General features: G+C 41.8%; 1 protein-coding gene across 1 annotated transcript in view; it reads left to right on the forward strand.

Annotated features, from left to right (window-relative positions):
* The first annotated feature begins 3162 nt into the window (after nt 1-3162).
* The window catches only part of LOC121561697 (aminopeptidase RNPEPL1), a 31518-nt gene continuing 19372 nt past the window's right edge, over nt 3163-15308 (forward strand). The window contains exons 1-2 of the mRNA XM_041874224.2: nt 3163-4869; nt 12790-12930. Coding sequence (XP_041730158.1) covers nt 4408-4869; nt 12790-12930 — 603 coding nt within the window. The 5' untranslated portion in view covers nt 3163-4407. The remainder of the gene's footprint in view (nt 4870-12789; nt 12931-15308) is intronic.

The following is a 15308-nucleotide window of genomic DNA, read 5'->3' on the forward strand; positions in this document are numbered from 1 at the left end:
TTCCATATGTGTTGTTTCATAGTTTTGATGTCTTAACTATTATTCTACAATGTAGAAAATAGTAAATATAAAGAAAAACCCTTGAATGTGTAGGTGTTCTAAAACGTTTGACCGGTACTGTGTATATATATATAAACTTGATTTGTTGGTTATATTGTCTACTGGCTTATCAGAATGGTTAAATGCAAAAGAAGATTCCTGGGATCTAATGGGTTACATCGCAATCATATAGTATATCACAAGCTCATAGCATACAGTCGGGAAGCGCGCAGCGTGCGCAAGGCAAATATGAAATGGCTGATTGCAGGTGTCAGTGAGAAGCATTTAAAATAGCCCTAGGCCCAGTGGCAACCCGTAATTTTTTGGGATTGCCTGTTTTGCATGTTATTTTGACATTAATACGTGTCACATATCAGTTTGCAAACAATTTTTAAAAAATCAAAAATTATAATTGAGTTACAAACTTGGTCTCTTTTTTGCTTTCTTGAGTAAGGCAGCTCCAAAATGCAGGTGTTTCAGCCTAGCTCAGTGCTTTCTGTGGTGGTGGGGCAGCCAGCGGAAAATACGGAGTGTAGGGGTTGGTAATGTTCTCTAGTTGCGCCGTGATTGAGTAATGTTCTCTAGTTTCACCGTGATTGGCTCAGTGTTCTGTCACTCATGGCGACACTACGTCACCACCACAATTCAAGCCCCTTGGGTGCTGCCATATAGTTACATTAGAAGTGCCCATCCAAGAAGGCTCAAGGTCATTGGCCACAGATAAAATCACGTTATATCTACAGTAGCTTTGATTGGACATATCATGTCAACATCATACTTTCAAAATCTTAGCTAGCAAGCTAGCAGTCATCATCATGAGTCAAGTCAACAATCTACTGGCAAATGCTTTTTAATCCTTGTCATATGAAGATAAATAATAGATCAAACGTATCGGTGCTCATCGGCCATTGGACATAAACATTACACAACAAGTTGGAAACCGCAAATTCAACAATGAGTGGTTTGGAAGGAATTAGTGGCTAACTGCAAGCATTGCAAAGCAATCACTAGCCTGCTATTCAGTGGAGTGGGTTTGTGGTTCCAAGTCTGGGTTTAAGGATCTCTTTTCCAAGCTTAAAAGGATAAACATTTAACATTGGCCATGCTGTCAATCCAGAATGACTTCTGCCGCGCTCAAAACAACTGTAAACTCAGAACTGGAAAATCTGACTTCAGTGAGTTCAAGACAACTGAGAACTCTGAAAAAAACGAGTTAATCCAACTCGGAATTGCAAGTCGGGAAATCGGGCCTCTTTCAAGAGCTCCGACCTGAAGATCACTGACGTCATCATGATTCAACCTTGTTTTTTTCAGAGTTCCCAGTTGTCTTGAAAGCACCATAAATCCAGAGAATGCCAGACTTTGATGACAAAATTTCCCACAAGGACCACCGCACCACCTTCCTGTTCAAGTGAGCACAGCACAACAAGGTGAGTCCAAAAATGTATTGTATGCTGCTGCATAAATTATGTAATATTACATTTACATTTACGTCATTTAGCAGACGCTCTTATCCAGAGCGACTTACAGTTAGTGAATATTTTTTTTATTTTATTTTTATACTGGCCCCCCGTGGGAATCGAACCCACAACCCTGGCGTTGCAAACGCAATGCTCTATCAACAGAGCTACATCCCTGCCGGCCATTCCCTCCCCTACCCTGGACAACGCTGGGCCAATTGTGCGCCGCCCATGAGTCTCCCGGTCGCGGCCGGCTGCGACAGAGCCTGGATTCGAACCAGGGTCTCTAGTGGCACAGTTAGCACTGCTATGCAGTGCCTTAGACCAATATGTCAGGGATATATTTATACTGTAGCTAAGAAAGTAATACTAAGTGTATGTTGTGTAGTAAGCTGTTAGCAGCCTATGTGCCTCACCCTAATAATTGGGTCCCTTTTCCCCCCTCTTAATTTCACCTACTGTTCTGACTTGGAACATGTAGCCTATAGCCTGTTTTAGAGAAATGTAATCATCGAATATTGTAAGAGCTTTTATTGTCTGCTTATATGGCCCCTTTATTTATCCTACGGTTCTGACTTGGTGTACAGGGAGAATACTGTAAGAACGGCCCATGTTCTGAATTCTGTCACTGTACATTTCAAAAGTGCTGAACAAATAGTTATATTGACTACGTCCATCCTAGCTCGCTCATGAATGTCTTAATCGAAATTACGGATTGGCTCTTATCCTCTCGTCGTCCCCTTATGCCGTAGTTTGTACATCTCAATTGTCAGTAGAAACCACATTTGTTTAAGCAAGTCAGCCATATCAGCTGATGCTTTTTTTAAAGGCAGTAAATGAGGCTGAATGAACTGTTTCACTGCCAGACAAGGCTCCGCTGATAGCCAGCTGTAGCAGTGGTAAGGTGTTGGGACTGCTGTTGGGACTCTGCTGTTAGGACAGCTTTATGTAGGCCCTAACAGTTTGTGGGCACCGTTTGAGTGCAATTAATGTATAGTTTAGTGTTTTGTGTTGTGTTGTGGCTTTGCTGGCATGCATTAAAAAATATACCAAAAATGCTTGCCCCACCAAGATTTACATGCTAAAATCGCAACTGCCTAAATTCAATCATGGGAAAGACACAAGTCATTCTGAATGATCCTTTAAAATGATTTAAGCCTGTAGTGTAGTTTATTCCCATTAGCAGGCTACAACAGGACTAATATATTTGCACTAGTGGGCACACAAATCCAAAATAATAAATGTGATTGCAAAATTGTGGTTACACATGGTCTGCGGTTGTGAGGCCGGTTGGACATACTGCCAAATTCTCTAAAATGACATTGGAGGCATCTTATGGTAGACAGATTAATATTAAATTATCTGGCAACAACTCTGGTGGACATTCCTGCAGTCAGCATGCCAATTGCACACTCCCTCAAAACTTGAGACATCTGTGGCATTTTGTTGTGTGACAAAACTGCTTAAGAGTGGCTTTTTATTGTCCCCGGCACAAGGTACACCTGTGTAATGATCATGCTGTTTAATCAGTTTTTTGAGATGCCACACCTGTCGGTGGATGGATCTTGGCAAATTAGAAATGCTCACTAACAGGGATGCAAAAAAAATTGTGCACAAAATTTGAGATAAATAAGCGTTTTGTGCATATGGAACATTTCTGGGATATTTTATTTCAACTCACTTTACATGTTGCGTTTATATTTTTGTTCAGTGTAATTTATCGATAGGGTCCATGTGACATTTTAGCTAACATTTCATCACAGCTACAGTATCAATGCCGATACAACAACCGTCATATGTTGTTTGGCTTTAAAATGTTCTAACATGGGCTTTAATGTGGATTGTGGAGAAACTGGGACATCATCGGGTTCACACGGAGCCACTGCATGTTTGTCATCATGCGCACGGCGGCATCACACCAGCGGCTTCCCCTCCATCGTCCTCCTGTAAAATTCGGGTCGGGAACACCCCTCCCCCCGATTACCCTCTGCAAACCGCAAGCCAAGGACACCAACAACGTCTCCAGGGCAACGAGGAAACAATTACGAATAAAGGTTATACATTGTAACTACTCTCAGGGGATGGTGGCTTCCGGCTATGCAAAAGATTACCCATTGATACAAAGTATCACATTTACAGTATGGCTGCCTACCTTTCTCTGCCATGAGTGTGAAAGATGTAACAGTTTCACGCAGTTTCCTGTATCATGCATGTCACTTGTGCAACGCCAATTTGTTTTACATTCAATTACTATTCGCTCCGTGGAAGAAGGCTACAGAAATATATATGCGTTTTGTTAACGTTGAGTTAGAGCGGATGCTAAGGCTAATTAGGCTACATGTTGCTATAGGCTATGTATAGGCTATCTTGTTGAGTCGGCTCTCGTCTCTGTAGCGCGCCCTCCCTCCCTACATTCTACAGCTCTAAAACTTTCCTGTCTCAAAAAGATTTCCTCCCTGTTTTTTTTACTTCCTGTTTTCTACGGGAGTCACATAGTACAATTTCCTTTCATTTCAACTTTTCCCCTCTTCTGTATGTTCACCCTTTTCTTTTTATTTATTCGCGCGCTACATGGTTTCTCACAAGTTTTGTCGAACACACGCCCAGAATCTTCTCTTTTTGCGGAAGACTTGGAAATGCAGAACTCGTTCAACTTCGGTCCCGATGGATTTTACGTAGATTGTTTTTGTTTTGATGTAGTCCTTTTTCTATAACAATTTTTTTCTATGGTGTTTTCTTCGTAATGCCACTCTGGAAGTAGTTGCCCAAACTAAGGTCCTTTCTACAAAGTAACAAACTAGCATGTCGACAGCTAACTCATTAGCTATTAGCTAGCTAATTTGGCAATTTTATTCGCTTCAACAACGGTTGTTGTTGCGCTTTCATTTATCCCTCTCTGGAAGTTATAATGGCCCAATTCCAGCGCCCGACACTGTGTTGCTGCCGCAAAGTGCTCACAGTGCCTAGCAAGTCGTGTGAAGGCGGCCAAGGTCTGGGTCAGTGTCGCCTTGTCGACATCGCCTCTGCGTCCAACTTCCACTGCTTCAAGCTTCGCCACTTCCATCTCGACCTCCGCCTCAACTTTGCCGTAAAGGAGATCACTGGGTGGCAAGTCCTGGAACTGGTGGCTATCCAACCAGGAGTGCAGACTTTGGTTTTGGACACTCACCCATCCTTGCTAATTCATTCCATAGACTGCAAGGTGCCTGGCACCACCGGTGCCCAGGACATTTCCCCGTCGCTCACGTACCGGGTAGACCCATTCACAGACTATGGATCCTCGCTGAATATCAGCCTCCCAGCCTCTGTGATACGGCTGCATCGGGCTTTCCAGATCACCGTTCGCTACACCACGACAGACGGTCCAGCGGTAAGGTCACTTTAAAGGTTCAGGCTACTGCACAGTTAAATTGAGCTTAGGAGCATTTTTAAACTCTCCATTGTTAAAGTAGTAAGGCTTACTAAGTAAGCAATAGATGTAGTTGTAAAAATGTACTGTGCTTCATTGTCATATATTATTTTATATTACGCCAATTTGCCCAATGTGGACAGTTTGTGTTACGACATTACACAAGCTCGCATTTTTACCACATAACATTTTGTGGAATTTTGCTTCATATTGGTGATGTTGATATAAAAGTTTATAGTAATCACAAATACATTAAATTGATTGCTTTAAACAGATTCATATATTTGGTTTGGTACTGTTGATTTTGTTATACGTACCTGTATGTCGCAGGACTTAGAACGGCATTATAATTTTTAAGCTGGAAATGGCACAGAACATTTGTGGCGCTCTCTGTATAAAAGCCGATAGCCGCACACCAATACACCGATTTTAAGAGTCAAACTATCACTTAAATAACAGCCAACCCTTATCAGTGTTGATATCCTATGCTGGGTGGTGATTTGTTGAAGTTAAATAACAAAGCAACTGATTTGTTTCTGCCCCGTTTCGGCAGCCTCCCAGAAACTCCATCCAACATTCTAGAATGTAGATGACTGTCTTCAACAAATTCTCTTCTAACTAGTGATGTAGAATATCTGGGGAAGGGTACCAAAACATTTCTGCAACATTGAAGGTCCCCAAGAACACAGTGGCTTTCATAATTCTTAAATGGAAGAAGTTTGGAACCACCAAGACTCTTCCTAGAGCTGGCAGCCCGGCCAAACTGAGCAATCTGGGGAGAAGGGCCTTGGTCAGGGAGGTGACCAAGAACCCGATGGTCACTCTGACAGAGCTCTAGAGTTCTTCTGTGGAGATGGGAGAACCTTACAGAAGGACAACCATCTCTGCAGCACCCCACCAATCAGGCCTTTATGGTAGAGTGGCCAGACGGAAGCCACTCCTCAGTAAAAGGCACATGACAATCCACTTGGAGTTTGCCAAAAGGCTCCTAAAGGAGTCTCAGACCAAGAGAAACAAGATTCTCTGGTCTGATGAAACCAAGATTGAACTCTTTGGCCTGAATGCCAAGCGTCATGTCTGGAGGAAACCTGGCACCATCCCTACGGTGAAGCATGGTGGTGGCTGCATCATGCTGTGGTGATGTTTTTCAGCGGCAGGGACTGGGAGACTAGTCAGGATCGAGGGGAAGATGAACGGCACAAAGTACAGAGAGATCCTTGATGAAAACCTGCTCCAGAGCATTCAGGACCTCAGACTGGGGCGATGGTTCACATTCCAACAGGACAACAAACCTTAGCACACAGCCAAGACAACACAGGAGTGGCTTCGCGACAAGTCTCTGAATGTCCTTGAGTGGCCGAGCCAGAGCCTGGACTTGAACCTGATCGAACATCTCTGGAGAGACCTGAAAATAGCTGTTCAGCGACGCTCCCCATCCAACCTGACAGAGCTTGAGAGGATCTGCAGAGAAGAATGGGAGAAATTCCCCAAAGACAGGTGTGCCAAGTTTGTAGCGTCATACCCAAGAAGACTTGAGGCTGTAATCGCTGCCAAAGGTGCTTCAACAAAGTACTGAGTAAAGGGTCTGAATACTTATTTTAAATGTGATATTTCTGTTTTTTATTTTTAACACATTTGCATACATTTCGAAAAACCTGTTTTTGCTTTGTCATTATGGGGTATTGTGTGTAGATTGATGAGGGGGAGAAAAACAATTTAATCAATTTTATAATAAGGCTGTAACGTAACAAAATGTGGAAAAAGTTAAGGGGTCTGAATACTTTCCAAATGCACTGTAGTTGTAATAATATAATAATAATATGCCATTTAGCAGACGCTTTTATCCAAAGCGACTTACAGTCATGCGTGCATACATTTTTGTGTATGGGTGGTCCCGGGGATCGAACCCACTACCTTGGCGTTACAAGCGCCGTGCTCTACCAGCTGAGCTACAGAGGACCACGGACTACAGTTGTCCGGTTTATCAGGTCCCAGGCTCCATTACTGTTCTGATTTATTTATTTACAAGTTGTACCTGATAGAGCAGATCTAGTCTTGCGTGTGAACGTAAGCCGTCTGGCGCGCGAGACTCATTGGGAGGGAGACTAGAGCAGGCCCAGAAGTTCTGACTGAACGGACTCACATTTAAGTGCCCCAGGGTGGTCCATTTACTTTGTGCTGTTGTAATTTATGCTATGAAATCCTGGGATTTCATTGGGGCAGTTCCCCCTCATAGCAAATAGCTGGCAAAACAATCCAAGCAATGTTCGCACAGCCTATGCACCAACGGAAGCGGAGCTGCTGCTGGCAGAGTAGTAAGTAACTGAACAACTTGTTTTGAACAATATAATTTATATTGAAACTGTACTTTTATGAGCATTTAAAACATAATCCATGAATTATTTAATATATATATATATATATTTATTTATTTATTTATTATACACATAATGGGTGGCCCGCCGGTGGTGCATACACCCCAAACTTTTGCCTCCAGTTCTATTGATTTCAATGTGATATCCATGGACGTGATTAACAAAAAACAAATTGCGTTACACTTACCACGTTGGCGACCCACTTGAATCAAAATGCAACACTTCAAAATGTGGCTAGGTGTCTTCTACAATTTGTCCTCTAACCAGTGATGTACACATTATTCCCAGATTCCGTCTGGTTTTTGAGCTGTGTTAGTTTTATCACAAACGATTTCTGCATATTGGTTATTGATTTGGACACGTTAAAACTGTGTTTTGACATTGGGCTATTTATCAAAATGTCTTGTCAACAGGAAGCAGTGACAGCATCATTTACAACTTAAGGTTTAGGAACATTAATTGAACTTTTAACATTAATTTCCAATGGTAAAAACTGCAGAATGAGTCCAGAAACTAGCTGTGATTTGATTTATTTTGATGATATACCAGAAATCACCAAAACGGGTTTGACCTGCCTAACATTGGTGACAGCTGGGGTAGCTGGCAAAACATTGATGTTGGTTAGCCTAATTATAAAGACATTTGCATGTGCCCATTGTTGATTAATAACATGACAGAACAATTTAATCTAAATCTAAATTCATACCTAAAAAGAGGCCATTAAAAAAAAACATGTATTAATTTATTATTAGTCTGTCATGATACCCAAGTTTCCCACTTGGGAAGTATCAGAATCAACCAATAGGAAGCTCTCTGCAAATATCTTGCGTTCATTTTAAGTCTGAGTGGGCGAGTTTCCGACATTTTATGAACGAGGCATAATTTCACCTCTTAGACTGGAGGCCCATTACCCTATCCTTAATATTCTAAGTTCTGTGCTGTGTAGGCTACCTGCAAAAGGAACATACTGTATGTTATTACAGCTGTCAGTCTGGCATGGGATCAATGGAGTTTCCCCATGCAAAGCCTGTCACATAGGTCATGGGAGGTTAAATTCTTTTTCATAGGGGTCAAATTATGATTTCCATATCGACCGTCAGCCCCTATACCAGTGTTTCCCAAACTCTATCCTGGGGACGCCAAGGGGTGCACGTTTTTAATTTTTTTATCCTAGCGCTACACAGCCGATTCCAATAATCAAAGCTTGATAATGAGTCGATAAAAAAAATAATTCAGCTGTATGTATTGCTAGGGTAAAAAACAAAATATGCACAGTCAAACATTTATTCTAACGCCAAAATTGACATCAAGGCAGTCTCGTCTAAAACAGAGTTTGAAACCTCAGTGCGTCACAACAAGTAAATTAAGGTTGGGTTTGGATTACAATTATGTCAACAAATCATGCCCCCTTTTGCCAAGCTCCACGTGCAAATCGCCCCGCCGCCCACTTCGCTTCCCTTCATTGAGGGAGTTCTATTACGCTGGCCCGGGTTGAACCAAGCAATGGCCCGTCACGTCATCGGGCGAAAGTGGGGAGGGGAGGAGCGCCATTCTCAAATCAAACAGTAGGCTAATCTGCGCTGCTCGGTCATGTTGTCAACAAGTCAGCTAGGTGCATCGTTCAGAATCAAATAAATGTTTGAATTTTCATACTAGTTTTCATTGGGAAGGCATTCACAATTGCATGTGAAAACACAGAATCCTAGTCATCACTCCACGTGCTTGATTACGTCACATTTGTTTTGAGCTGACTTCACCGTCGGCCAGAGCGGGGCTCCTGGCTCACGCCCCGGAGGCAGCCCAGTTGCAAAATGAATGCAATTACCGGCCAGATAAATGAACCCCCTCATTTAATGGGGCTCCGTTGTTTCATCGCCCCCAAACCGTTCAAATCAAAGGATCACGGCCATTTGAGACTGAAAAGTGAGTATACCGGTAGCTAGACCATAGACTGCTGGTTATGTATCTGGTTATGCATATTTTGATAATCATTATCACTATCATAGCTAGCATAGCTGACGTTAGCTAGCTACCTAGCTACCTAACTAGCTAGCTATCTATACTGAACAAAAATATAATCGCAACAATGTAAGTGTTGGTCCCATGTTTCATGAGCTGAAATAAAAGATCCCAGAATTTTTCCATATGCACAAAAATCCTACATTTTGTGCACAAAGTTGTTTACATCCCTGTTAGTGAAGATTTCTCCTTTGCCAAGATTATCCATCCACCTGACAGGTGTGGCATATCAAGAAGCTGATTAAACAGCATGATCATTACATCTATTGCTGGGGACAATAAAAGGCCACTCTAAAATGTGCAGATTTGTCACACAACACAATGCCACAGATGTCTCAAGTTTTGAGGGAGCGTGCAATTGGCGTAATGACTGCATGAATGTCCACCAGAGCTGTTGCAAGAGAATTGAATGTTAATTTCTCTACCATAAGCCACCTCCAACATCGTTTTAGGGAAACCGGCTTCACAACCGCAGACCACGTGTAACCACGCCAGCCAAGGACCTCCATATCCGGCTTCTTCACCTGCGGGATCGTCTGAGACCAGCCACCCAGACACCTGATGAGTATTTCTGTCTGTAATAAAACTCATTCTGATTGGCTGGGCCTGACTCCTCAGTGAATGGGCCTGGCTCCGAAGTGGGTGGGCCTATGCCCTCCCAGGCCCACCCATGGCTGCGCCCCTGCCCAGTCATGTGAAATCCATAGATTAGGGCCTAATGAATTTATTTCAATTGACTGTTTTCCTTATATGAACTGTAACTCAGTCAAATCATTGAAATCATTGCATGTTGCGTTTTTATATTTTTGTTCAGTAAAACTAGCTAGCTAGCTGGCTAATGTTAGCCTACCTTAATACAACTCTGATTTGGCTTGGAAACACAACAACATTTCAAACAAAGTAAAAAAAAAAAAAAAGAAAGAAAGGAAAACCTTATGTTATGATTGTGATGTCGCCAGAACATTAGCATTGCTAGCTATTTTTGACTGACTTTGCTAGCTAGTAACAGTAATGGCAACATTTGCCATCTCTCTAAAGTAAATATGACGACATCATAATATGGCAAAGTTGTTTCCTGCTAATGATTTGCCTACTTTAGCAATGTCATCGTATTTCCATGCCACTCTAAATTAGTATAATTTAGAGAAAACAGTCACATTAGCCTCCAAGGTGCAACCCATGTCTAGGGCACAAATATATATTGGCTGCAGCTATGGTGGTACTAGCTAACTCATGTCTAACTACAACAGTGTACTAAATAGCAGCAACAAACTCAAACCAACCCATGGCCACATTGGTTGCATAGTGTAAGGGCGTCACCGGCCTCAATCTAATCCAATCTGGAGCCAGTCAGTCTACATCTGTGAAGTATAGAAATAGCTTCCAAACGCGATTACGTTATTTCTTAAGCTATGTTAATAATTGAGGGACGATGATAATCTTTGACCCTGTTTTTCTGTTAGACCAAGTGCACATATTATGTCCAGGACATAACCTAGCCTGGTGGAACCAGTCTGATCGCTGTGTTCACCATTCTATTTCACGTCACATGTAATAGAAAGGTGAACGCAGCGATCAGGTTGGTTCCATCAGGCCACTCATAACCACCATTTATATAATGTAATCAGTGCTCTGTGTGTTTGTGTGTGACCGACCAGTGTCTTTGAGGGATCAGGAGCTGATCTTCGCATCTATGCCCATCAGAGGGTAGTGCGTACGGCCCAGTACATCACTGGGGCCAAGCTTCCTGCCATCCAGGACCTCTATACCAGGCGGTGTCAGAGGAAGGCCCTCAAAATTGTCAAAGACTCCAGCCACCCTAGTCATAGACTGTTCTCTCTGCTACCGCACGGCAAGCGGTACCGGAGTGCCAAGTCTAGGTCCAAAAGACTTCTCAACATCTTCTACCCCCAAGCCATAAGACTCCTGAACAGCTAATCATGGCTACCCGGACTATTTGCACTGCCCCCCCACCCCATCCTTTTTACGCTGCTGCTACTCTGTTAAGTATTTATGCATAGTCACTTTAACTCTACCCACATGTACATATTACTTCAACTACCTCAACTAGCCGGTGCCCCCGCACATTGACTCTGCACCGGTACCCCCCTGTATATATAGCCTCCCTACTGTTATTTTATTTTACTTCTGCTCTTTTTTTTCTCAACACTTTTTTTGTTGTTGTTTTATTTTTATGCACTGTTGGTTAAGGGCTGTAAGTAAGCATTTCACTGTAATGTCTGCACCTGTTGTATTCGGCGCATGTGACCAATAACATTTGATTTGATTTGATCAATGGGGCTCTGGCAAAGACCTCACCTCAATGGGGAGAACAGAATTAGGTAGGTTTAGTCTGACCTGTTCAAACTTCAACATAGTATATGTTTATGTGTCAGATATCACCTATCCCTAACTGCCATTGGTAATAGAACAGTGACTATGTGTGTATGTGTTCACAGAAACATGTATGGAGCCAGCACATGGAGATGATTTGATGAAGTCCAGACGGGCTTGATCTTTATGTCTCTGAATGGAGATTGTCCATTCAGAGAAATTTTTACTAGACACAACTTTTACTTGCATTGTCTTTTTTTATTATTGAATTGATTGATATCAGGGAACTCCTGTTGTATACGAGACACCACACAGGAAGATACTGTATGACCACTGACATGTTTGCCAAGGTAGCACATTATCACCAGACAAAATGCCGATAGGCACAGTAACTATCGGCTGGGAATGACAATGAAATATGAAAGGTGCACATTGTTACATTAGCAGAACACTGCTTCAATGGTATTATGTAAAGGGTTGTTTATTCTACATGGACCTGTTACTACATTTGAAAGTTATCACAACATTTAGTTTAGAATCTCTACATAAATTCAGCAATTGCATTCTTCTCATATTACTCGGTAGGCTACTGACCTGTTCGATGCTTCCTCCAGCATCTCACCATACATCTGTCTGTAGTTATTGAACTCAACGTGCAGGAGGTTTGTTTGTTGTGAATGAGTGGGGAAACAGCCAGGCCCACCCTTGCCTTCACCCCTGAATGGTTGTGTGCCATGTCTATCATGTTAAACACCTATCGAGGATTGTGAGATCTGGCATGCGTCTGCAATGTAGTCAGCCTGGAACCCATAATTTACTATTTTCTTTATGTTGTCTGCAATGTATCTTTAAAGGACAGTTTACTCTAAAATCAGTCTGTCACGCATTTTCAGTCATCAGAAGTGGTCTAATGTTGATACATGTCCATGTCGCACGGCATCCGTTGCATTGAGCTATATGCCAAATGAAATGGAAAGATAGGCTTGTAGTCTAATTTACTAATTTAATTCGGTGTCTATATTTTCGGTATATAGCTGGAAATACACAAAGCTTGGGATGTGGACATGTCTCGACGTTCGACCAAACTTTGAGAGTGAACTATCACTTTAAGTTGAACAAATTGATGTTTCTGATTGGTTCCTGGGCCCTCTAGATCTGGTGGCTGGACGCAGAGCTGACGTGTGGTCAGACGCGCCCGCTAGTCTTCACTCAGGGCCACTCTGTCTGCAACCGCTCCTTCTTCCCCTGCTTCGACACACCCGCTGTCAAGAGCACCTACACCGCTACTGTCAGGGTGAGTGTCCATGTCACACCTCTAGTGCCGGTTTCCAGAGAAACCTGACCCTATTGTTTTGATATTGACATAACATAAATCGGTGTTTTAAAATGTTAATGTAATACACATCAGCTGTTGAGCGCCTACACCGTTACCATCAGGGCAAGTCGCCTCTCAAACCTGCGTCGTGTTGATGTAGCAAATGTTTATTTTTATTTAACCTTTATTTTATCAGGGAATCATACTGAGACCAAGGTCTCTTTTACAGATGAGCCCTGAATTACATAAATGACTGAAAATACACACATCAAAATATAAATACAAAATGCAAGCAGAAAGAAAGAAAAACACGGTCATAAAAAACAAACACATTCATCAGTAATAAGATCCTCAATCAGCTTTCTGAATTGCCCTAGAGGCACCAGAATATCAAATTTAAGGACATTTTGAAGATTGTTCCACAAGTAAGGTGCACGAAAACTAAAAGCTGATTTACCTAACTCAGTAGAGACCAAAGGAATTTCCAGAGTTAGCCATCCCTGAGACCGGGTGTGGTAACTTGTATGTCTAAAGTTTAGTAATGATGTTAGCTACAGTGGGAGTTTTTGTAAAAGGGCTTTATAAATGAAAACATAGCAATGTATCAACTTACGTGACATCAAAGAGATCCAACCAACTTTCTGGTAGAGAATGCAGTGATGAGTACTAAAACTGATACCCATAATAAAGCGCATTGCGCTAACGGTAAACTGCATCTAACGGCTTTAATGAAGTAGCAGCTGCGTTCATATAGATTAAGTCGCCATAGTCTAGGACCTATAGGAACGTCGACTCAATAATCTGCTTTCTATTATTTAGCGAGAGGCAGGACCTATTTCTATAGAAGAAGCCCATTTTTATTCTCAGCTTATTAACTAACTCATCAATATGCTTTTTAAAAGACAGCTTTTCATCTATCCAGATGCCCAGATATTTGTAAGCACGGACACGATCAATATGGACACCATCCAAAGTACATGTGCTTAAATCATCAGACTTATTTTTATGCGCTCTAGAGAACAACATATACTTAGTTTTACCTGCGTTCAATACTAATATCTGGTAAATAATTGTTTTCTGTAATACAACGAAGACAGACTGTAGTTCAGATAGAGCCTGGTCAACCGTGGGGGCAATAGTATACACAACAGTATCATTGGCATACAAGTGCAGGTACATATTTTTTTACAGACAAGTTGATATTGTTAATGTAAACAGTAAAAAGTACAGGACCCAGAAACGACCCCTGGGGGACACCTTTCGTAATATCCAGGAAACCTGATTTAACACCATAAGTAGATGTGCACCTTGTCTCCTGAGTGGCGCAGTGGTCTAAGGCACTGCATCGCAGTGCTAACTGTGCCACTAGAGATCCTGGTTCGAATCCAGGCTCTGTCGCAGCCGGCCGTGACCGGGAGACTCATGGGTAAAAATGAGTCAGGTAAAAAATATGGGTTAATGATTCAGCAATCAGGGGGGCAGAGAGCTGCAGCAAAAATGGATCAAGCATATCAGCTCCAGTGGATTTTTTTTTTTACATCAATCTTAAGCAAGGCATCTAGCACATCACAGATAGTAAATTGTTGAAATGAAAACAAAGATTTACTAGAAGTTGACAGGTTAACCGTCGAGTCAGCTAGAGGCTGGCAGAGGGTAAAGCAGTCGATTGACTGACCAGGGTCAACTACACCACCGTTTCTCTCAAATAGAAAGCCTGCAGAGATAAAATGATGATTAAAAGCTCAACTTATCCCATTCTTCTCAGTTATGATCCAGAGTCAGACAGAACTTGCTTATGCAGGTAAGAAGAGGAATTTGTACGCTTCAGTGCGTTTTCCAAAATGTAGAAGGATCACCAGAGATAGAGCTTAAAAAGTAGCTTGATTTAGCATTGTTAATCGAGATGGTACATCTGTTTCTCAATTGTCTGAAAGATTGCCAGTCCACTACAGAGTCAGTTGTCCTGAATTGTTTAAAAGGGGCATGTTTTTCTGCCAGAGGAATAAATATGGAGGATACATTTTCTAGAGCCAACTCAGGGTCAGGAATACAGGAGACAGTGGCTAAATCAGAGTAGAACATGTAAAAACCCTTGAGCAGAACACTTTTTAAAATGTCTCTTCTTAATTAAACAAGGATTAGTATTTTGCTGTTTCGTATCTCTAATATATACTATGGGACAATGATCACTGAGATTATATTAAAATACTCCACTAGACAAATATTTATGGGGGTTATTAGTAAGAATTAAATCAATCAATTAAAAGTTAACAGGGTTTTTCACATTTAGCCGTGTGGGTTTTGAGATCAATTGAGTCCGATAAAAATCAATACATATACTCTTAAATTGATCTGAG

This window comes from Coregonus clupeaformis, chromosome 5, assembly GCF_020615455.1.
Source record: "Coregonus clupeaformis isolate EN_2021a chromosome 5, ASM2061545v1, whole genome shotgun sequence".
Classification (NCBI taxonomy): Eukaryota; Metazoa; Chordata; class Actinopteri; order Salmoniformes; family Salmonidae; genus Coregonus; species Coregonus clupeaformis.